The following is a 15645-nucleotide window of genomic DNA, read 5'->3' as shown; positions in this document are numbered from 1 at the left end:
TCCTTCATTTTCTTTCTGAATCGAATCTTCAGTTTTGAAGTTCACAGATCTTTCATGTCACTTATTTTCAAGCAAATAATATTGTTCCATTGCAAGAGCAATCACAGTATGTGTTTTCATTCAACATGAACAAATATTAAAGGGCTGTAATGTAATATTATTCTTAACTGGCAGTGGCCATACAACCTATATATAGGTGACCCAATATAAGAGGGACAAAGTCATGAAATATGCTAAGACCAGAACTACTTTACAGATGTGATAGACAATTTTGTTTTTGTTTTTTTCATTCTGGTGGTTCGGAAGGTACTTTAATGCCTTTCTTTCACTCAGAACGAGATTTCAGTTTTCAGGGTTTTTTTTTTTTTTCTCATTTGTCCACTTGAGGAAAAGCAGTGTAAAGAGTGTTCAACAAAATTCAGCAGCCTCATGAGCATATTTTGATCCTTAAACAATGAGGATCTACAGTATTTTGCTAGCAAGTAAGGAGATTCTTGACAGAGATGTGTCGTCAGATCATTTCTAGTATGATTTTTGTGGTTGTTCTTGACCTTTACAGATACACCGAGGAGTTAAAGGCTTCGTCCGGGACCTTCAAGGTAACCCAATTGCCAATGCAACCATCTCCGTGGAAGGAATAGACCATGACGTTACATCTGGTGGGTGTTCTCTGCCGTGATCTGGAGGCTCTAGTGTTATATGCAGAGCACGATTACTTGTTATTATAGTTAACAATTTTTATGCTATTCTAAGCAAAACAATTGAATGCCTCCTGTCTCTTTACCTCCCTCTCCCCCAGCTTTGACCTAGTTAAATTTCCTTTGTGGGAGCGTCAGGCACTCTGGATGGCTGCTGGCTTAGAAATTGGGGTGCAGCAGGTGGCGCCCTTTCCTCAGCTGTCTCAGCCTGGAGCTGCCGGGTGGTGCCACCCACTGGAGATTCTGTGGAATTCCTGAGGCAAAGGCAGATGAACTAGCTGGAGTTGAATTATCAGTGTCTTTCCCTTCTGTCTTAAGTGCTAATAAGCTGTTAATGGGACGACCTCAGGAGGGAGTGAAAAGAGGGGGAAAGAAAAATGCCAGTGTCTAGGATTCCTCACACATTTCTTTATTTCATCTGTGTGAAAAATCCAGACTCATTCAGGGTTAAACAGGATGTTAACAGAATTGAGGTGGATGTTAGCTATTTCTGAGTTCCAAATGCCGGTTCCATTTTCCCTATTTGGAGACAAGGATGTATTTTCCTGGAAAACCTACGTAGTCCCGTTCCATTTATCCAGCAACAATATGTTTTTATGTATAATCTACTCATTTATTTCTAGACCTTGTAATTAATGAACCTTTACCTTATTTTCCAAACCACTCTATACCATTACTTCTTTCTTAACCTCCTCATTTATAACTTGTATATTTTAAAAATCCTTAACGTTTCCCCTTTAAAGCTCCATTTATTTATCTATTTAACAAATATTTATGAAAACCCCAGAAGATGTAGCCAGCACATCTTGCCAACCAATATACCAGAATCTGTGCCAAGACATTGCTCCTTTAGCCCTTGGGAAGCCCAGACCTTGATCCCCTCTGCCACATGAAGTCTCTTCTGTCTGTGAACCCTGGTGCCATAGAGATATGATTTCCTCTGCATTCCATGGTATGAGAATTTTAGGAGAATGTAACAGGGGGGAAAAAAAACATAGGTAAGAGTGAAATCTGAGGAGTAAGAGTGAAACATAGGTAAGAGTGAAACTGTGGAACACTCCACCCCTTTGAGGGCAAAGTAGTAAGGAGGAATGGAGTCTGAGGTAGAGAGAGAACCAAGTGCATTTTCCTGGGAGCCCGGAAGTATTTCAAGATGGAGGGACTGATCCGGAGTGCCAGGTAAGCTAAACCTTTCGCATGAACCAGTGTGGAGAATCCCGACAGAATCTGTTTCCACGGACAAGTGGGAGCCTGATCGGAGGGTCTAAGAGAGACTAGGAGAGACATTAGAAAAAAGAGAGTATTGACAAATCTCTTCAGACATTTTGCTGTAAAGCGAAAGAGATAATGATGGCGCCTGTTGAAAGGAGATGTGGGGGTCAGAGGAAGACCGGAAGAGGTGGCCATGAGGGTTTTCTTTATTCTGATTTCATTTTCATAGTGAAATAAGATGTAAAGCATCTACTGGGAGTGAGGATGAAGAGGATGTGTCGGCAGTGTTAGGAAAAAGGAAAAAGTGTGAAATGTCCACTAGGACCTTGCTACTCAAAGCTCAGCCCCCACCAGCAGGTGAATTCAGCACTGCCCTGGAGCTGGTTAGGAGTGCAGAATTTCAGGCCTCACCCCAGGGCTAGTGAATTAGAATTCGCACAGTACCTAGTTTCCCAGGTGATTGATGTGCACTGGTCTAGGAAGATGGGAGTGTGAAAGGACCAGGGAGGAAGGGACCAGAAGGAAAGCAGGGCAGTTCCATGCCCTCGGTTAGGTTGGTGTGTATGTGTCGGAGACTGATGAGTGTGATGGTGTGTTTCCTCTGGCTCCATGAAGCTGGTGACAGGCGGAAGGCCGAAAATTATCCAGGATTGGTGGCTTGCCAGGCATGTATAACCAAGAGGGAAAAGCAAATGAGTTGAAGGCATGTGCTTTCAGTGATTATAGGGTGGCCAGGGAACCTAACCTAGGTTAGGAGGGAGCTGTGGATATGTGGGGTGAGAAAGAGTGTGAACCTTACTTCTGCTTAAGAATTCTCTGGAGAACTTACTGAAAATGCAGTCCCTCCAAGACCAGCACTCCAGAACAACGTATTCTGAATCTTCAGAAATAGAGATTTCTCACAAGTTTCTCAGGGTTCTTTATCCCTGATGGATAAAGAAGATGTGGTATGTACATACAATGGAATGTTACTCGGTGATCAAAAAGAATGAAATCTTGCCATTTGCAACAATGTGGATAGAACTAGAGGGTATTATGCTAAGTGAAATAAGTCAAAGAAAGATCAATATCATGTGATTTCACTCATATGTGGAATTTAAGAAACAAAACAGATGGGGAAAGGAAGGAAAATAAGATAAAAAGAGAGAGGGAGACAAACCATAAGAAACTCAAATACAGAGAACAAACTGAGGGCTGTTGGAGGGGTGTTGGTAGGGGATGGGCTAAATGGATGATGGGTATTAAGGAGGGCAATGTTGGGCTGAGCGCTGGGTGATGAATCACTAAATTCTACTCCTGAAATCATTATTACACTATATATTAACTAACTTGGATTTAAATAAAATTTAAAAATTATAAAATAAATAAATAAAATCTAAAAAACAAAACAAAAAACAAGAACAAGTACCTCAGGTTTTTGATGAGGCTTTCTTGGACCACACTTTGTGAAGCACTGATCTAGACTTACACCATTGGGTCTTCATGTCAAGATACTTGGCCAGAATCAAAACAGCATCAGATGCCCTGACTCCATGTTTGGGGGCTTTCTATATCTTTTTACCTGTGCCACACCTGACATGATTATGAAGATCCATTATCTTATAAGATTTATTGACAATTTGACATTAGTATTTGTAAAATTGCTATTAGAAATTACTTCCTCTAAGAGAATGTAACACTGATTTCAATGGAATGTTATCAAATTCCATAAACATTTACTTTCAAAATAGGGAATCAAAGAAATTAAATGGAGGTATACTGGGTATTCCTAAAATGGCATAATTATGTGATTTGATATTTTGTTTCCTTACAGCAAAGGATGGCGATTACTGGAGATTGCTTGTACCTGGAAACTATAAACTCACAGCTTCAGCTCCAGGGTATCTGGCGATAACAAAGAAAGTAGCAGTCCCTTATAGCCCTGCTGTTGGGGTAAGAAATCATAATTGCTAAGATTTATTAAGCAATTAATATGTGTCAGGCATATTTAAGTGATTTATATTTAGTCTTCATAATAACCCTATGGGTAGGTACCACTAATACCCCCATTTAACAGATGAGAAAACTGAAGCTGGCAAAGTTAAGTGACTTGGCCAAGGGCTCCTTGGTCGATTTTATACCATTCAATGTGAAGCTCCCTTATTGCTTCTCAGTTTTTTGAAGACCTACCCAAGAACATCAAAGACAACTTAAAAAAATTAAACTTTTATTTGCCACAGTGATTTCAGTTTAAATGAGATTTCTGTTCCATTTATCTTTTTATTTCCAGCATCCAATATAATACTTTACTGAATGAGTAGTTGGAAAAATTGATCATGCCTGCAAGGTGATTTTAGGCATTAACCAAACTTTTATTAAGCACATATTATGAGAAAGACCCTCTGCTAAGCGGTATCAAAAAGTGCATCTCATTTAAGGAGGTGCCACCTATTTTGCTAGGAAGGTGAGGATTCTACTGCTATCTTTGCATTACATTTTTGGAACCAGGAAATGGCCTGCAGACTTTCCAGTCGAAACACTTACTTGTAAAGAATTTATTGCATTTTTGTTCATGCCCCTGAGTTGGAGTATAAGGGCTTGGTTTTGCAAACAGAATACCTTGAGTTTTTTAACTGATGCTTTGGTTTTCATTGTGTGTATGTGTACATTAGGCTGTATATGTATTAAAATCAGGAGATAAATTTGGGCAAATGAAACCTGGAAAAAAGTAGCCCCAGAAATAGGTTGTAAAACATTTAATTATTTGGATCTTAGCCTTTCTGGCCTGTGTTACTTCAAGGAGGTAGTGAGTATAGTCATATTCCTAAATATCTAGGGGCTTAAGTGGCCAGATGAAGGAACTCTTGGTTCCTTTTTTTTAAAATATCATTTTTATTTCTGATTCATTTTTCTGTTTATTTATTTGCTTAGTTTTTTGAGACAGAGGTAGAGTGACAGAGAGAGGAAGCACGCTCGTGCATGGGAGCAGGGGAGGTGCAGAGGGAGAGGGAGAGAGAATCTTAAGTGGGCTCCACGCCCAGCAAGGAGCCCCACAGGCAGGGCTTGATCTCATGACCATGAGATCCCGATTGGAGCTGAAATCTGAAGTCAGAAGCTTAACCAACTGAGTCACCCAGGTGCCCCAAGGAACTCTTAGTTCTATTTGCAATGGGGACAGAAGTATCTAGAGGCCCTGAGAAGGGTTGGGGTTGGGGAGTACAGATTTTGAATAGCCTTTTGAGTAGATGTAGGGATTGCCCACAAACCTGATGAAAACTCCCAGTTCACTCTGAGAGTTGAGTTCCTGGGCCCCTGGCCTCTGTGGTTGTTTGGAGATGTATGTGCCTCCATCAGTTTCTTTAACAGATTCAAGATTCTAGAAAGCAGAACTTATGGTTTGGGACACCAGGACACTGAACTACATTCTTCCATATTTTCCCAGCTATTAGGAGAAAACTCAAGGTTTATAGGAGAAGCTCAGTGAAGAGTCAAAGTTAGAAAATTCATCCTAAATTACATCTTCTTATTGGAGGGAAAATTGACTTAAAAAAATCTGCTTTTAAATAATCCTACAAGGCTATTAGATTGCATTAAAGCACATTTCAAACATAATGGCTTTTGATTTTTTTTTTTCCTCTGAAAGTATCTTTTGTTTATCACAAGAGATTTTTAGGATGTGCTATATATAGCTCAGGTGGCTATACTGAGCTTATCCTATAAGATCTAAAACTGCACTAATTTTTTTTTTACTTAACTTCAGCTTTTAAAAGTACACATGCAGTTGGTAACAAAATATTCTTGTTTTTCTCCTTTAGGTTGATTTTGAACTGGAGTCATTTTCTGAAAGGAAAGAAGTGGAAAAGGAAGAATTGATGGAATGGTGGAAAATGATGTCAGAAACTTTAAATTTTTAAAAAAGCTTCTGATTAGCTGCTTTTAATCAATCTATCTATACAATGTAGTATGATGTAATGTGGCCATTTTCTTTTAGATCTTGTGCAATATTTAACATTGATTTATTTTTAATCATTTAAATATTAATAGATATCACTTAAAATAAACAATTAGACTTTTAGGTAAAAGTATAAGAACTTGGTCTGTTTCTTCTCATATAACATTCATTTTCCTACATATATTACATGGAGAACTATAGGAAAGGTTTGAGTGATCTGCCATTTTAGACTTAAAGGAAATATTCCACGTGTTATTTACGATCCAGAAGTTTTTGAGTAATTCTGGCTTTTAAAAACTAATGAAGTCCTTTTAGTGTAATGGTAACAGTGCCACATAGTGAATGCCACTGAAAAGGTCGACAGCTACATTTTGGTGTTGTGAGCATTATACCGCAAGACTTACATAGTTCAGTATAAATTGTCATTTGTCTTGTGCTGACTAGCTATATAAGCATGATCTTGTTAATGCATTTTTTGGATGGGAAGGAAAAATAAATGTTTAGAAAGGGATTTTATGATGAGAATTGACTTCCTGCTTGCACATATGGGGGCGATACTGTTATATTATTCAGCCTGCTAACACTACTTAAAAGCTTAGGGTTTTCTCTTGGTTGTAGATTGGTCTAGAATTGTATTCTGAATGAATAAAGGTAAAAAAAGATATCCCCATGGTCTTTATTTTAATTCTCTGTGATTTTTGGTCTAGAGCGGTAGTCTTGTCATTAAAAAGTGTATTTCCTTGATAATGGGCTCTCACTTGTTAATCCTCGCCGTTTTAAAATTTGGCTGTGATGGCTGTTTGCCAAGCACAGTGCAAACTCCGTGTATATTATTGGGGTGGACAAAAGGTTTTGAATCCATGGATCTTATGGATCAGTTTTGGACATAGGCTTTAAATATATGTACACAGAAATGAGTATGTAATTATCCATTGTGATAAGTAAAATGGCAGGAAGCACAGGATGTGCAGGAAGACAGCATGATAGAGAAACTTAAATGAGACCAGCTGAGGGGACTCAGAAATAACCTCTTGATGTATGTAAGCCCGGGTCCAAAATATGAGCAGGTGTGAGCAATGCAGTGACTGAGTGTATGGGTGTGTGTGTGTGTGTGTGTGTGTGTGTGTGTGTATGTGGTAGTGGTGGTGGTATGGTTGATCAACATCCAGGTATGGGTGTTTGTTAAAGTAGTGTTAACTGTTGTAATACTAGACCCCAAATATATAATGGCTTAAGCACGATAAAAGCGTAGTTTTGACTCAGACACATGTAAGAGATACCTGAAGTCACTTCCACCCATGGCTTATTGCCCAGAGCTAGTCACACAGCTCCGTTGGATGACAATCTTTAGTGAGCAACACTGTCACTAGTGTAGTTCTGCCTTCTGGTTGCCAACATAGGTCTGCTCTCCTTTCTTCCAAATATAGAAGTCACTTAACCCCATAACAAGTGAGGCAACTTAAAACAAGGCTTTGAGCTTCAAGTTTGGGATTTCTGAGTGATCCCACAATAACCTCTATATCAGATCAGCATGTGGCCCCTCTTGCTCCACAAATCTACAAACAAAAAAGACAGGTTATTGCATCCTTCACTCCCAAGATACAACAGAATACGGTCAAGATAATGTCATAAACCCTCCAACTTGAAATGGTGAGGAATGAGAGGTGCATAGTATCCACTGGTCTACAGCAATTCTGAAATGTTGCCAAGTGGGTATTCTAGGCCTCTTCTGGGGATGGAGAATGGTCCTGGTTTCAGAATTGATTCTGGACTCTGGAAGGTGCTTTTCTGCTTTTATTCTGCAAGACCGTGATGTGGCACTCTTGAACTCCTTCTCTGTCTTTCATTTAAGACCTAGGTTAATGGAGGTGCACCACCTGGTATGTGGGACCTCCCCAAGTCACTGAAGCAGATGGAAAGAGAGACTGAAGAATCAAGAATGGACCTTTTATCGACTTAGCATGGGGAAGACACATGTCAGCTCTTCTCGCAATCTGTTGGCCAGGGCTAGTCATATGCATTTGCCTAACTGAGCAGGATGAAGGAAATATGGAGGAACAAATAGAATATCTGTCTCTGCCACCAGACCAAGTCAGCTATGCATTCAGCTATTGGAAGGAAGGTGTTCAGTCCATGTAGTCTTGCCCTTGAATCTATTTGTTACGAAACAGGGTTTCAAAGGTCTCCACTTTCCTGGCCATGCCCTCGACATGCTCTGATTTATCAAATGAAGGGTTTAGAATCGAGTGCTGTTGGGAGGGAAATTCCTCTTGGTTAGTGTTTCTCTGTTGAAGGACCTCCACTGGGGTAAAACTGGCCTCTGTTCCCATGTCTCACTCACTCTTCCTACAGTGAAGTCAATCACTTAATTGTTAGGTGATGGCAGGTAAGCTAACCTAATCAGGTGAACAAATCTATCAAAAGACTGTAAGCTTCCTCTTTCCCTTTCTTCTCTGACCTGGACAGAGGCAGTTCCAGACTCTCCCTTAGGTGCTGCGGTAGGCTTTGGGTGTGTGCACAGGGACAGGAAGGGCTTGTGGGCATAGAAAATTAATAGGCTCTTTGTACCACAGATCTAATGTCACTTTTTCCAATTAGTTTATCAATAACAAAGCTGTTTAACCTGTCTGTTGGTTTCCTGTGTCTTACTTTTCAACTGGTTCTGAATGGAACTGGTCAGGAATGGAAGAAATGGGTACTATATGTTGGATCCCTAAAATTTTCAAGAGGTATAATACTTTAATACATGAGGTGTTTCTGTTTCTTTCCAAAAGTCAAGAGGGACCAGCTGCTATCTCATTTTGGTTACCATACTTCTCTTAATACACTCTAAGATGGACAGACATTTTTTGGAGGTTTTATGTCACATTGCTGCCTCATATAAATTTAGCATAAATGAAAACTGCGTTAAAGCTTTGATTTAGTTTGAAAGTAACTGTTAGAGCAGGTAAGAATCTGGAGGCTATGAGGGCTGAGGAATAACCAGATCTGGATTATGAACAACAGAGCTAAATTGTTGTAGGTAACAAAAATCAGAAAGGGAGGGGGCTGGGGAATTGATTTTCATGAAACAATGAACACATTTTAAACTGCTTTTTTCCCTTTCATAGACAGAGAAAATCAGACATGTTATGGAAGAAATAGCTAATCTCCACTCACATTTTGATTTTCAATTCTTTGCATAAACAAAGATAAACATTACTTGCAGAAAGGGAACCATGAACTTTGATATTCATATTTTATTTATACAACCTCTGAAATCTTTCCATGATTTGGTATTGCGGGAGGCTAAAAAATCATCACTTGTTCCAACATATGACTCAACTTCTCTTTTCTAAATCCTCATGAGGATTTCTTCTGTGGATAGAACTGGACAGCCTTTGGAGTTTCTGCCTCAGAAATGTCAAGATAGAATGTACTTGGACCTTTGGTTCGAAAATAAATACACTACATCCTGGTCTTGCTGTTCTTAGGTAAATATCATTTCTGGTGCTTACAAATGTTCTGATTCTCTACCCTTTGCTTCTTTTTACTAGACAGCCAGTGAATCAATTCAATTATAACAGGGGTTTCCAGGGTAGTGTATAACTTTAGTTTTGTGGGATTAACTTAAATCATTGAAACATTTCCTGAGGATCAGTGGTTTTTTTGTAACTTTTTTTTAAAGTTTATTTTTATTTATTTTGAGAGGAAGCTAGAAAGAAAGCAGGGGAGGGCAGAGAGAGAGGGAGATAGAATCCTAAGCAGGCTCCACAGTGTCAGCTGGGAGCTGTCCACGCTTTGTGTTGGGCATTTGAAATATAGGATTTTGAAACCCCACCACCAAGCTGTAAGCTAGGAACTATTGCAACATTGCTGTTGAACAGATGAAGAAATAGGCTCAGTATTTAAGCTAAATTTTTTTACCTCACAGAACTGGTAAGTGGTCAGACCAAGGTTAAAACTCATGTCTGTCTGATTCCAAGTGTGTTTTTACCCTACTTTGTTTCTTTAAAAAAAATTTTTTTTAATGCTTATTTATTTATTTTGAGAGAGAGAGAGTGCTCGAGCATGAGCAGAGGAGGAGCAGAGGGAAAGGGAGAGAGAATCCCAAGCAGGCTCTGCACTCCCAGCACAGAGCTAGGTGCAGAGCTCAAACTCATGAACCGGGAGATCATGACCTGAGCTGAAGTCAGACGCTTAACCGACTGAGCCACCCAGGTGCCCCTACCCTATCTCATCTCTTTAGCATGACCTGGAAAGGACTGAATTCTTGATGAAACATATCTTTGTTTTATATTCCTTTGACTACTTCACATGTGCTGATCACTACACTTCTGGGTTCTGAGCACGATTTATGACCTACCCTTTAAAGATAATTTTAAAACGTTTTGCAAATAAATACAAGTTCCTGTTTTATGGCTTCTTGCTATGTAGAATTACTAGGAATCCAGTTAGTTTGGTCCTGTTCCCTGTGGACATGGTGATGTTTGGCCCAGATATTATGCTTGACCCCAACATTAATGCTGTGAAGAGACACATTTCAGGATACCAGGGCACGGCCAGTAACTTAACAGCAGAACAGGGCATGTGAGGATAGAATGATGTGGCATCATAACTTCCTCCTTGCCTCTCACTTGCCCCATGGGGGCAGGGACTTCTGGGAGCCTGACCAGCTGCAGGTTCTGGTTGCAGAGGTCGTGTCTCTCTTGAAGTTGTAGTCAGGGCAAACTACAGCAAGGTAGAGTAGGAGGGTAGAAAATTAAGTATTACGGTTCCTGAAATCAGGCAGAAAATTGATGAAGACAGTGCTTTGATAAAGGTACAAGCTAAGGGACACATTCCCTTAGTTTCAAGGTGGCTATCCGTGGATAGTGAGGCTTTTGCTCCTGGACGTTCGTTCCTGGTCAGTCTGTCATCCTAGAAGGAAGGCTGGCAAGGAGGACCCGTGTTGCACATATTAAATTAATTAATATATGTAAAGCACTTAGAAAACTGTCTGATATACAGCAAGTGCTAAAAATGGAATTGCCTTCATTATTACTCAACAATACATGACTATTATTCAAAAAAGTGTGGTTATTTCTATTCCTACTACCTTCACTGCCAGGTTAAGTTATGAGATTTGCTACTTAGAAGCTGGGACCACAGAAGAAACCCAGGTAAAAGACCCACAAGTGGGACCAGCACTTGGGGATGAGGTGAAAGCCTAGTTATTATAAGAGTGATGGTGTAATATTGGGGTAGAGATAGGATATAAATATGCCTATGTTAGATCAAGATCAGTTAGGCAAGCGCAGTTCACCTGAGTCTGCTGATGGTACTCAGTGGAGAGCAGAAATAAAGAGGCATAAAACTGGCCGGACCTCATGTAAAAAGGTATTCTTTAGTAATAATGTTAGCATCAACTATAGTCGTATTTAGATACCTTAAAAATTATTTAAATAATTAGTTGTATTTTTTCTACTTGCTGTTGTGTTTAATCAGCAATATGAAGGTCATCTGATAAAATGAAAAAGAGAGACAAAACCATAATGAATTTACACCTAAAGATTTGTGAGGTCAGTGTCCAACTTGCATTGTGAAAGCTTAGTGCTTCTGAAATGTTATCGGCTAAGTGTCCACCCGGCGATGACAGTGACCGAAGATGGAGAGATTGCCCAGAAGTTCTGGGTGATTGTGCATGTCTATCTGCAGGGATTTGTCGGAGGAATGAATGCATGTTCAGAGAGGAGAGAGCACAGTGACAGGTGAGCGGCATACACTTGAACTAAAGTGCTCCAACATCAACCTATAAATAAAATCAGAGCCTCATTGGCAGCATGCAATCTGACACAGAAATGTAGTGGGAAGAAAACACTTCCCGTTGCCATCGGTGCAGATAACCATGCACTTCTACTTCGTAAACTCCTTCAACACACATTTACATTTACCTGCTGCAGTTGCTACAAAACAGGAAGAAATACAGTCTTTTTGTCATAATTATTTTCTACGTAATTTTTGAGAATTAAATTTAATGGCTTGGTGTCTTCAAATTGATCTGGTTGAAATCGTATTCATAGACTTAAGACTGACACATGAGTAGGGTATTTAATGAATTACTAAGACATCACAGGTGATTATTAGAAGACAGAACATAACACATGTGTAAAATATGTAAACCAGAAAATAATATAATGATTTTTTTGAGTAGCTGAATCAGCGGTTGATTAGCCAAATTTCATGACTTTGAATATCATAATAATACATTTTACCTGGGGCGCCTGGGTGGCTCAGTAGGTTGAGTCCGACTTCGGCTCAGGTCAGGATATCTTGGTTTGTGAGTTTCAGCCCCACGTCTGGCTCTGTGCTGACAGCTCAGAGCCTGGAGTCTGCTTGGATTCTGTGTCTCCTTCTCTCTCTTCCCCTCCCTGCTCATGCTCTGTCTCTCAAAAATAAATGTTAAAATAATAATATGTTCTTCCTATTGTCCTGATTATGTGACTTACAGTTTTTCAGTGAACTCTCTGACTAAAACTGCTATTTCCTCTTACCTACATTTACACTAATATCTATTCTAGAAATTCCTTAAGAAATCAGCCCTGATACTACCAGGCACACTCCCATTCCCTGCCCTTGCAATGAAACAATCTCAAAGCAGCTGGCCATAGTCATTGGTCTACTGCTGTCCTTTGCTCCAGAAACTTCATTGCAGCTTCTCCTCTGTGTTTATTTTAAATCTTACATTTGAAGAGCAAGGTGGTGAGAAAACAGCATTGAGTCTAACCAGAGCTTCGTAGATTTGTTGCTGTGGCTTATCTGGTTACATGAACCACTGTTATGGGATTTGGGGTCTAGTGAGGGGAGATGAAAACTGTGGGTGGTGTAGCATTCTTTGCTTTAAACCTAAAATACACTTTCTTATGCATTAAATACACAGAGGTATTTCAAAGCCAAGTATGGGTATAATTAAAGTGAGAAAACGCCAGCTTAACGTGCACACCTCCAGGTCCCAACCACCACATGTGCTCTTTGTCAATCCACGGGAGGCACCAACAGATATGCAGAGCTGACAGGCAGACATGAAAAGGAGGATTAGATGCTGGATTTTTGGTTGAGTGCTTTGCCAAGTGGAACAGGCCTGCGGGCTCCTGCCCGCACAGACGTGGTCATAGTATCTCCTCTTCCTCTTATTCACCCATGCAGAAGTGAGAAAACGCCCCCCGGCTATCACAGCACCAGACTCTAATTGTGTAGCTGAGGCAGCCGTGAACCACCCATCCACGTGAGCTGTATGTGGCCTTCTTAGGTGCTTGGAGAACGTGCTCATTACAGACAGATGCTTTGGGATTGCAGCTCAACAAATAAACAAATGGAAAAGCCGAAAGTAATTTTTTTCCCCACTTAGGAATCATTTTCAAACCCAACATCGTCTTGAGTTTTTGCAACCTAAAATATGGTGCCCATTTCTCTTGCATTTCTATTTTTCTGTTTTCCTGATCTCCTGTCTCCCAGATACATTTTGTCCGTCACAGGCTTCCGTAACTTCCCTTTGCCTGGTGTCTGTCCTTCTCTTCTGCCTCCTCTATTTTTCTTCCTTTGCTCTCTTTCCCTTTGCCTTTCTGGACCTCTCTGGGTCATGGCCACATTTAGGCAGAAAAGAGGCTGAGAGCAAGCTCTGCAGACTGTCTTCTTCCTCCTCCTTTCCTTGGGAAGGGGCCTTCCTCAGAAGGAGTCTTCCTAGCCTCAGCCCTTCCCAGGGTGGGTTGCCTTCTAGAGAACCCCCTTGACCTTCTCCACAGCCATGTAACTCCCCCAACCTTGGCTCTGACCCCAAAGAGCACAGATCCTCATTTTGGAATCTGTCCTGGCTTATCTGAAACCAGGTCTCCTGGGCGAAACAAATTTCATGAAGTTAGGTTGCTTCCTTCACTATTGACAAATACGAGAAACTGCAACCAGATACATTAAATACTGGGAAGGATTGGGGCACCTGAGTGGCTCAGTCAGTTAAGCTTCTGACTTTGGCTCAGGTCATGATCTCATGGTTTGTGAGTTCAAACCCCACATCAGGCTGTGCACTGACACTGAGGAGACTGCTTGGGATTCTCTCTCCTCTCTCTCTCCCTATCTCTCTGCCCCTCCCTGACTTGAGCTTTCTCTGTCTCAAAATAAAATAAATAAAAACTTAAAAAAAAAAAATAAAACACTGAGAAGGATGAACCCAGAAGAGCAGGAAGTGTGGTGGAAAAGAAAGAGCCCTGGACGTGGCTCAAACACCCAAGCAGCCACCTCAACTTGTTGAGTGACAGGCTCGGTGAATGGGCGGGCACCTTTCAGAACTTCCATGTTCCCATACTTAACTAGAAGACAGTTGTTATTAAGATATTATTAAAGTTCTTTTCCTAATAATCTCCTAAATCTACGAATAGGAAATTTCCTGTAGAACGTAAGGGAAGGTCAAAATGGAAGACACAGGAAAATCTTGAGGTTGTGATTAAAATGTGCCATGGCTCAGAAATCGCTTTCTACTGGCCATGCTATGTGGCCATAGAACGTGCTGACTCATAACTGTTGGTCATGTTGCCTCTCTGAGCACAACACACGCTCAAGTCTTTAAACATACTCCCTCCACCACCACACCCTCACAGAGTGACTCCTAAGAATGTAAAGAAGCCTCTGGGTCAGACGAAGCAACCTTAGGGGGAGAGGAGTCAGTGAAAACTGGCCCTGATGATGGCAGACAGGTGCTGGGGCAAGAGGGAGCAGGGCAGTGGGGCAGGAATGCTCAGCAGGTGTCAAATCTGAACTATACGGGGATGCTCTGAGTCCAACCATGTCCTGCTGATATGGGACATATCTTATCCTTTCCGCCTCTCTCCCTCGCCCTCCCCCTCATCCTCTTCTCTCCATCCCTGTCTCTACATCTATAGCTAGCTATGCCCAGGAGCTATCAGCACCTCATCAGTATCAGCCGCATCCAAGGTGGTTGGGGGGTAGGTAGCAGAACTCTGAGGGGATCCCGTCCCAGAACCAGGGGTGTGGGAGAAAAGACAGGTAGGTAGAGGGTGCCACTTCTGCCTTCATCTACTTTCTGTATTCAAAACAGACCTGCTTCTTTTTCATTTTTAAGAACCTCGTGTGAAAATGCCCACCTCTTAGAGTAAGCCTAAATAAGCTGTCTTTAAACTCCTCTCCATGGCTCAGAGGGCACTTTGAAGTAGTTTTTCTGCTTAGTTATCCGAATAGTGTAGAAAAACAATGGGATTGTATGGCAAAACTATCGTGCTGTGGACATGTATGCAATTATGAGGATGTCTGTTTCCATGTTAAGTGTGTGTGCCAAATAATAGCAAGGCAGTTAAGATGCCTCTGTGGGAACATTGTGCATAATTTTTTGGGGGAAAAATCATTTCTGAATTTTAAAAGGGATATTACTTTTTTCTTGCAGGAGGTTGTTTTGCTAAAAGACAGAAGCAAGTATGAAACAGGGTCCAAGTGAGAAAAAGACGCTCCACCTGAAGCTGCTTTGCGGTAACATGTAGCCACAAAGGTTCCTCAAGTATAAACATTCTTTGTAGAGTTCAGACCACACAAACTCTTAGTTTTAAAAGATTGCAATTTATGTGAACTTCTGATAATTATTGAATGTCAAATTTTGTCCTGGTCTTCCATTCTTTTTCTCCTTCTCCTTCCCCTTTTCTTCCCCCCCCCCCCTCCCCACTCCCCCTTCCTACATCCTCTTCTCCTTCCCTTTATTTTTTATATTAAATTTTTTTTAATGTTTCCTTATTTTTGAGAGAGAGAGAGAGAGACAGAGCACAAGTGGGGGAAGGGGCAGAAGGA

General features: G+C 40.8%; 1 protein-coding gene across 1 annotated transcript in view; it reads left to right on the top strand.

Moving 5' to 3' along the window:
• CPE (carboxypeptidase E) overlaps nt 1–6505 on the top strand; it is a 113970-nt gene extending 107465 nt beyond the window's left edge. The window contains exons 7-9 of the mRNA XM_027068542.2: nt 560–659; nt 3724–3842; nt 5705–6505. Coding sequence (XP_026924343.1) covers nt 560–659; nt 3724–3842; nt 5705–5803 — 318 coding nt within the window. The 3' untranslated portion in view covers nt 5804–6505. The remainder of the gene's footprint in view (nt 1–559; nt 660–3723; nt 3843–5704) is intronic.
• Nucleotides 6506–15645: the final 9140 nt, after the last annotated feature.

This window comes from Acinonyx jubatus, chromosome B1 (genome assembly GCF_027475565.1).
Source record: "Acinonyx jubatus isolate Ajub_Pintada_27869175 chromosome B1, VMU_Ajub_asm_v1.0, whole genome shotgun sequence".
Classification (NCBI taxonomy): Eukaryota; Metazoa; Chordata; class Mammalia; order Carnivora; family Felidae; genus Acinonyx; species Acinonyx jubatus.
This window is presented reverse-complemented; position numbering and strand designations above follow the sequence as displayed.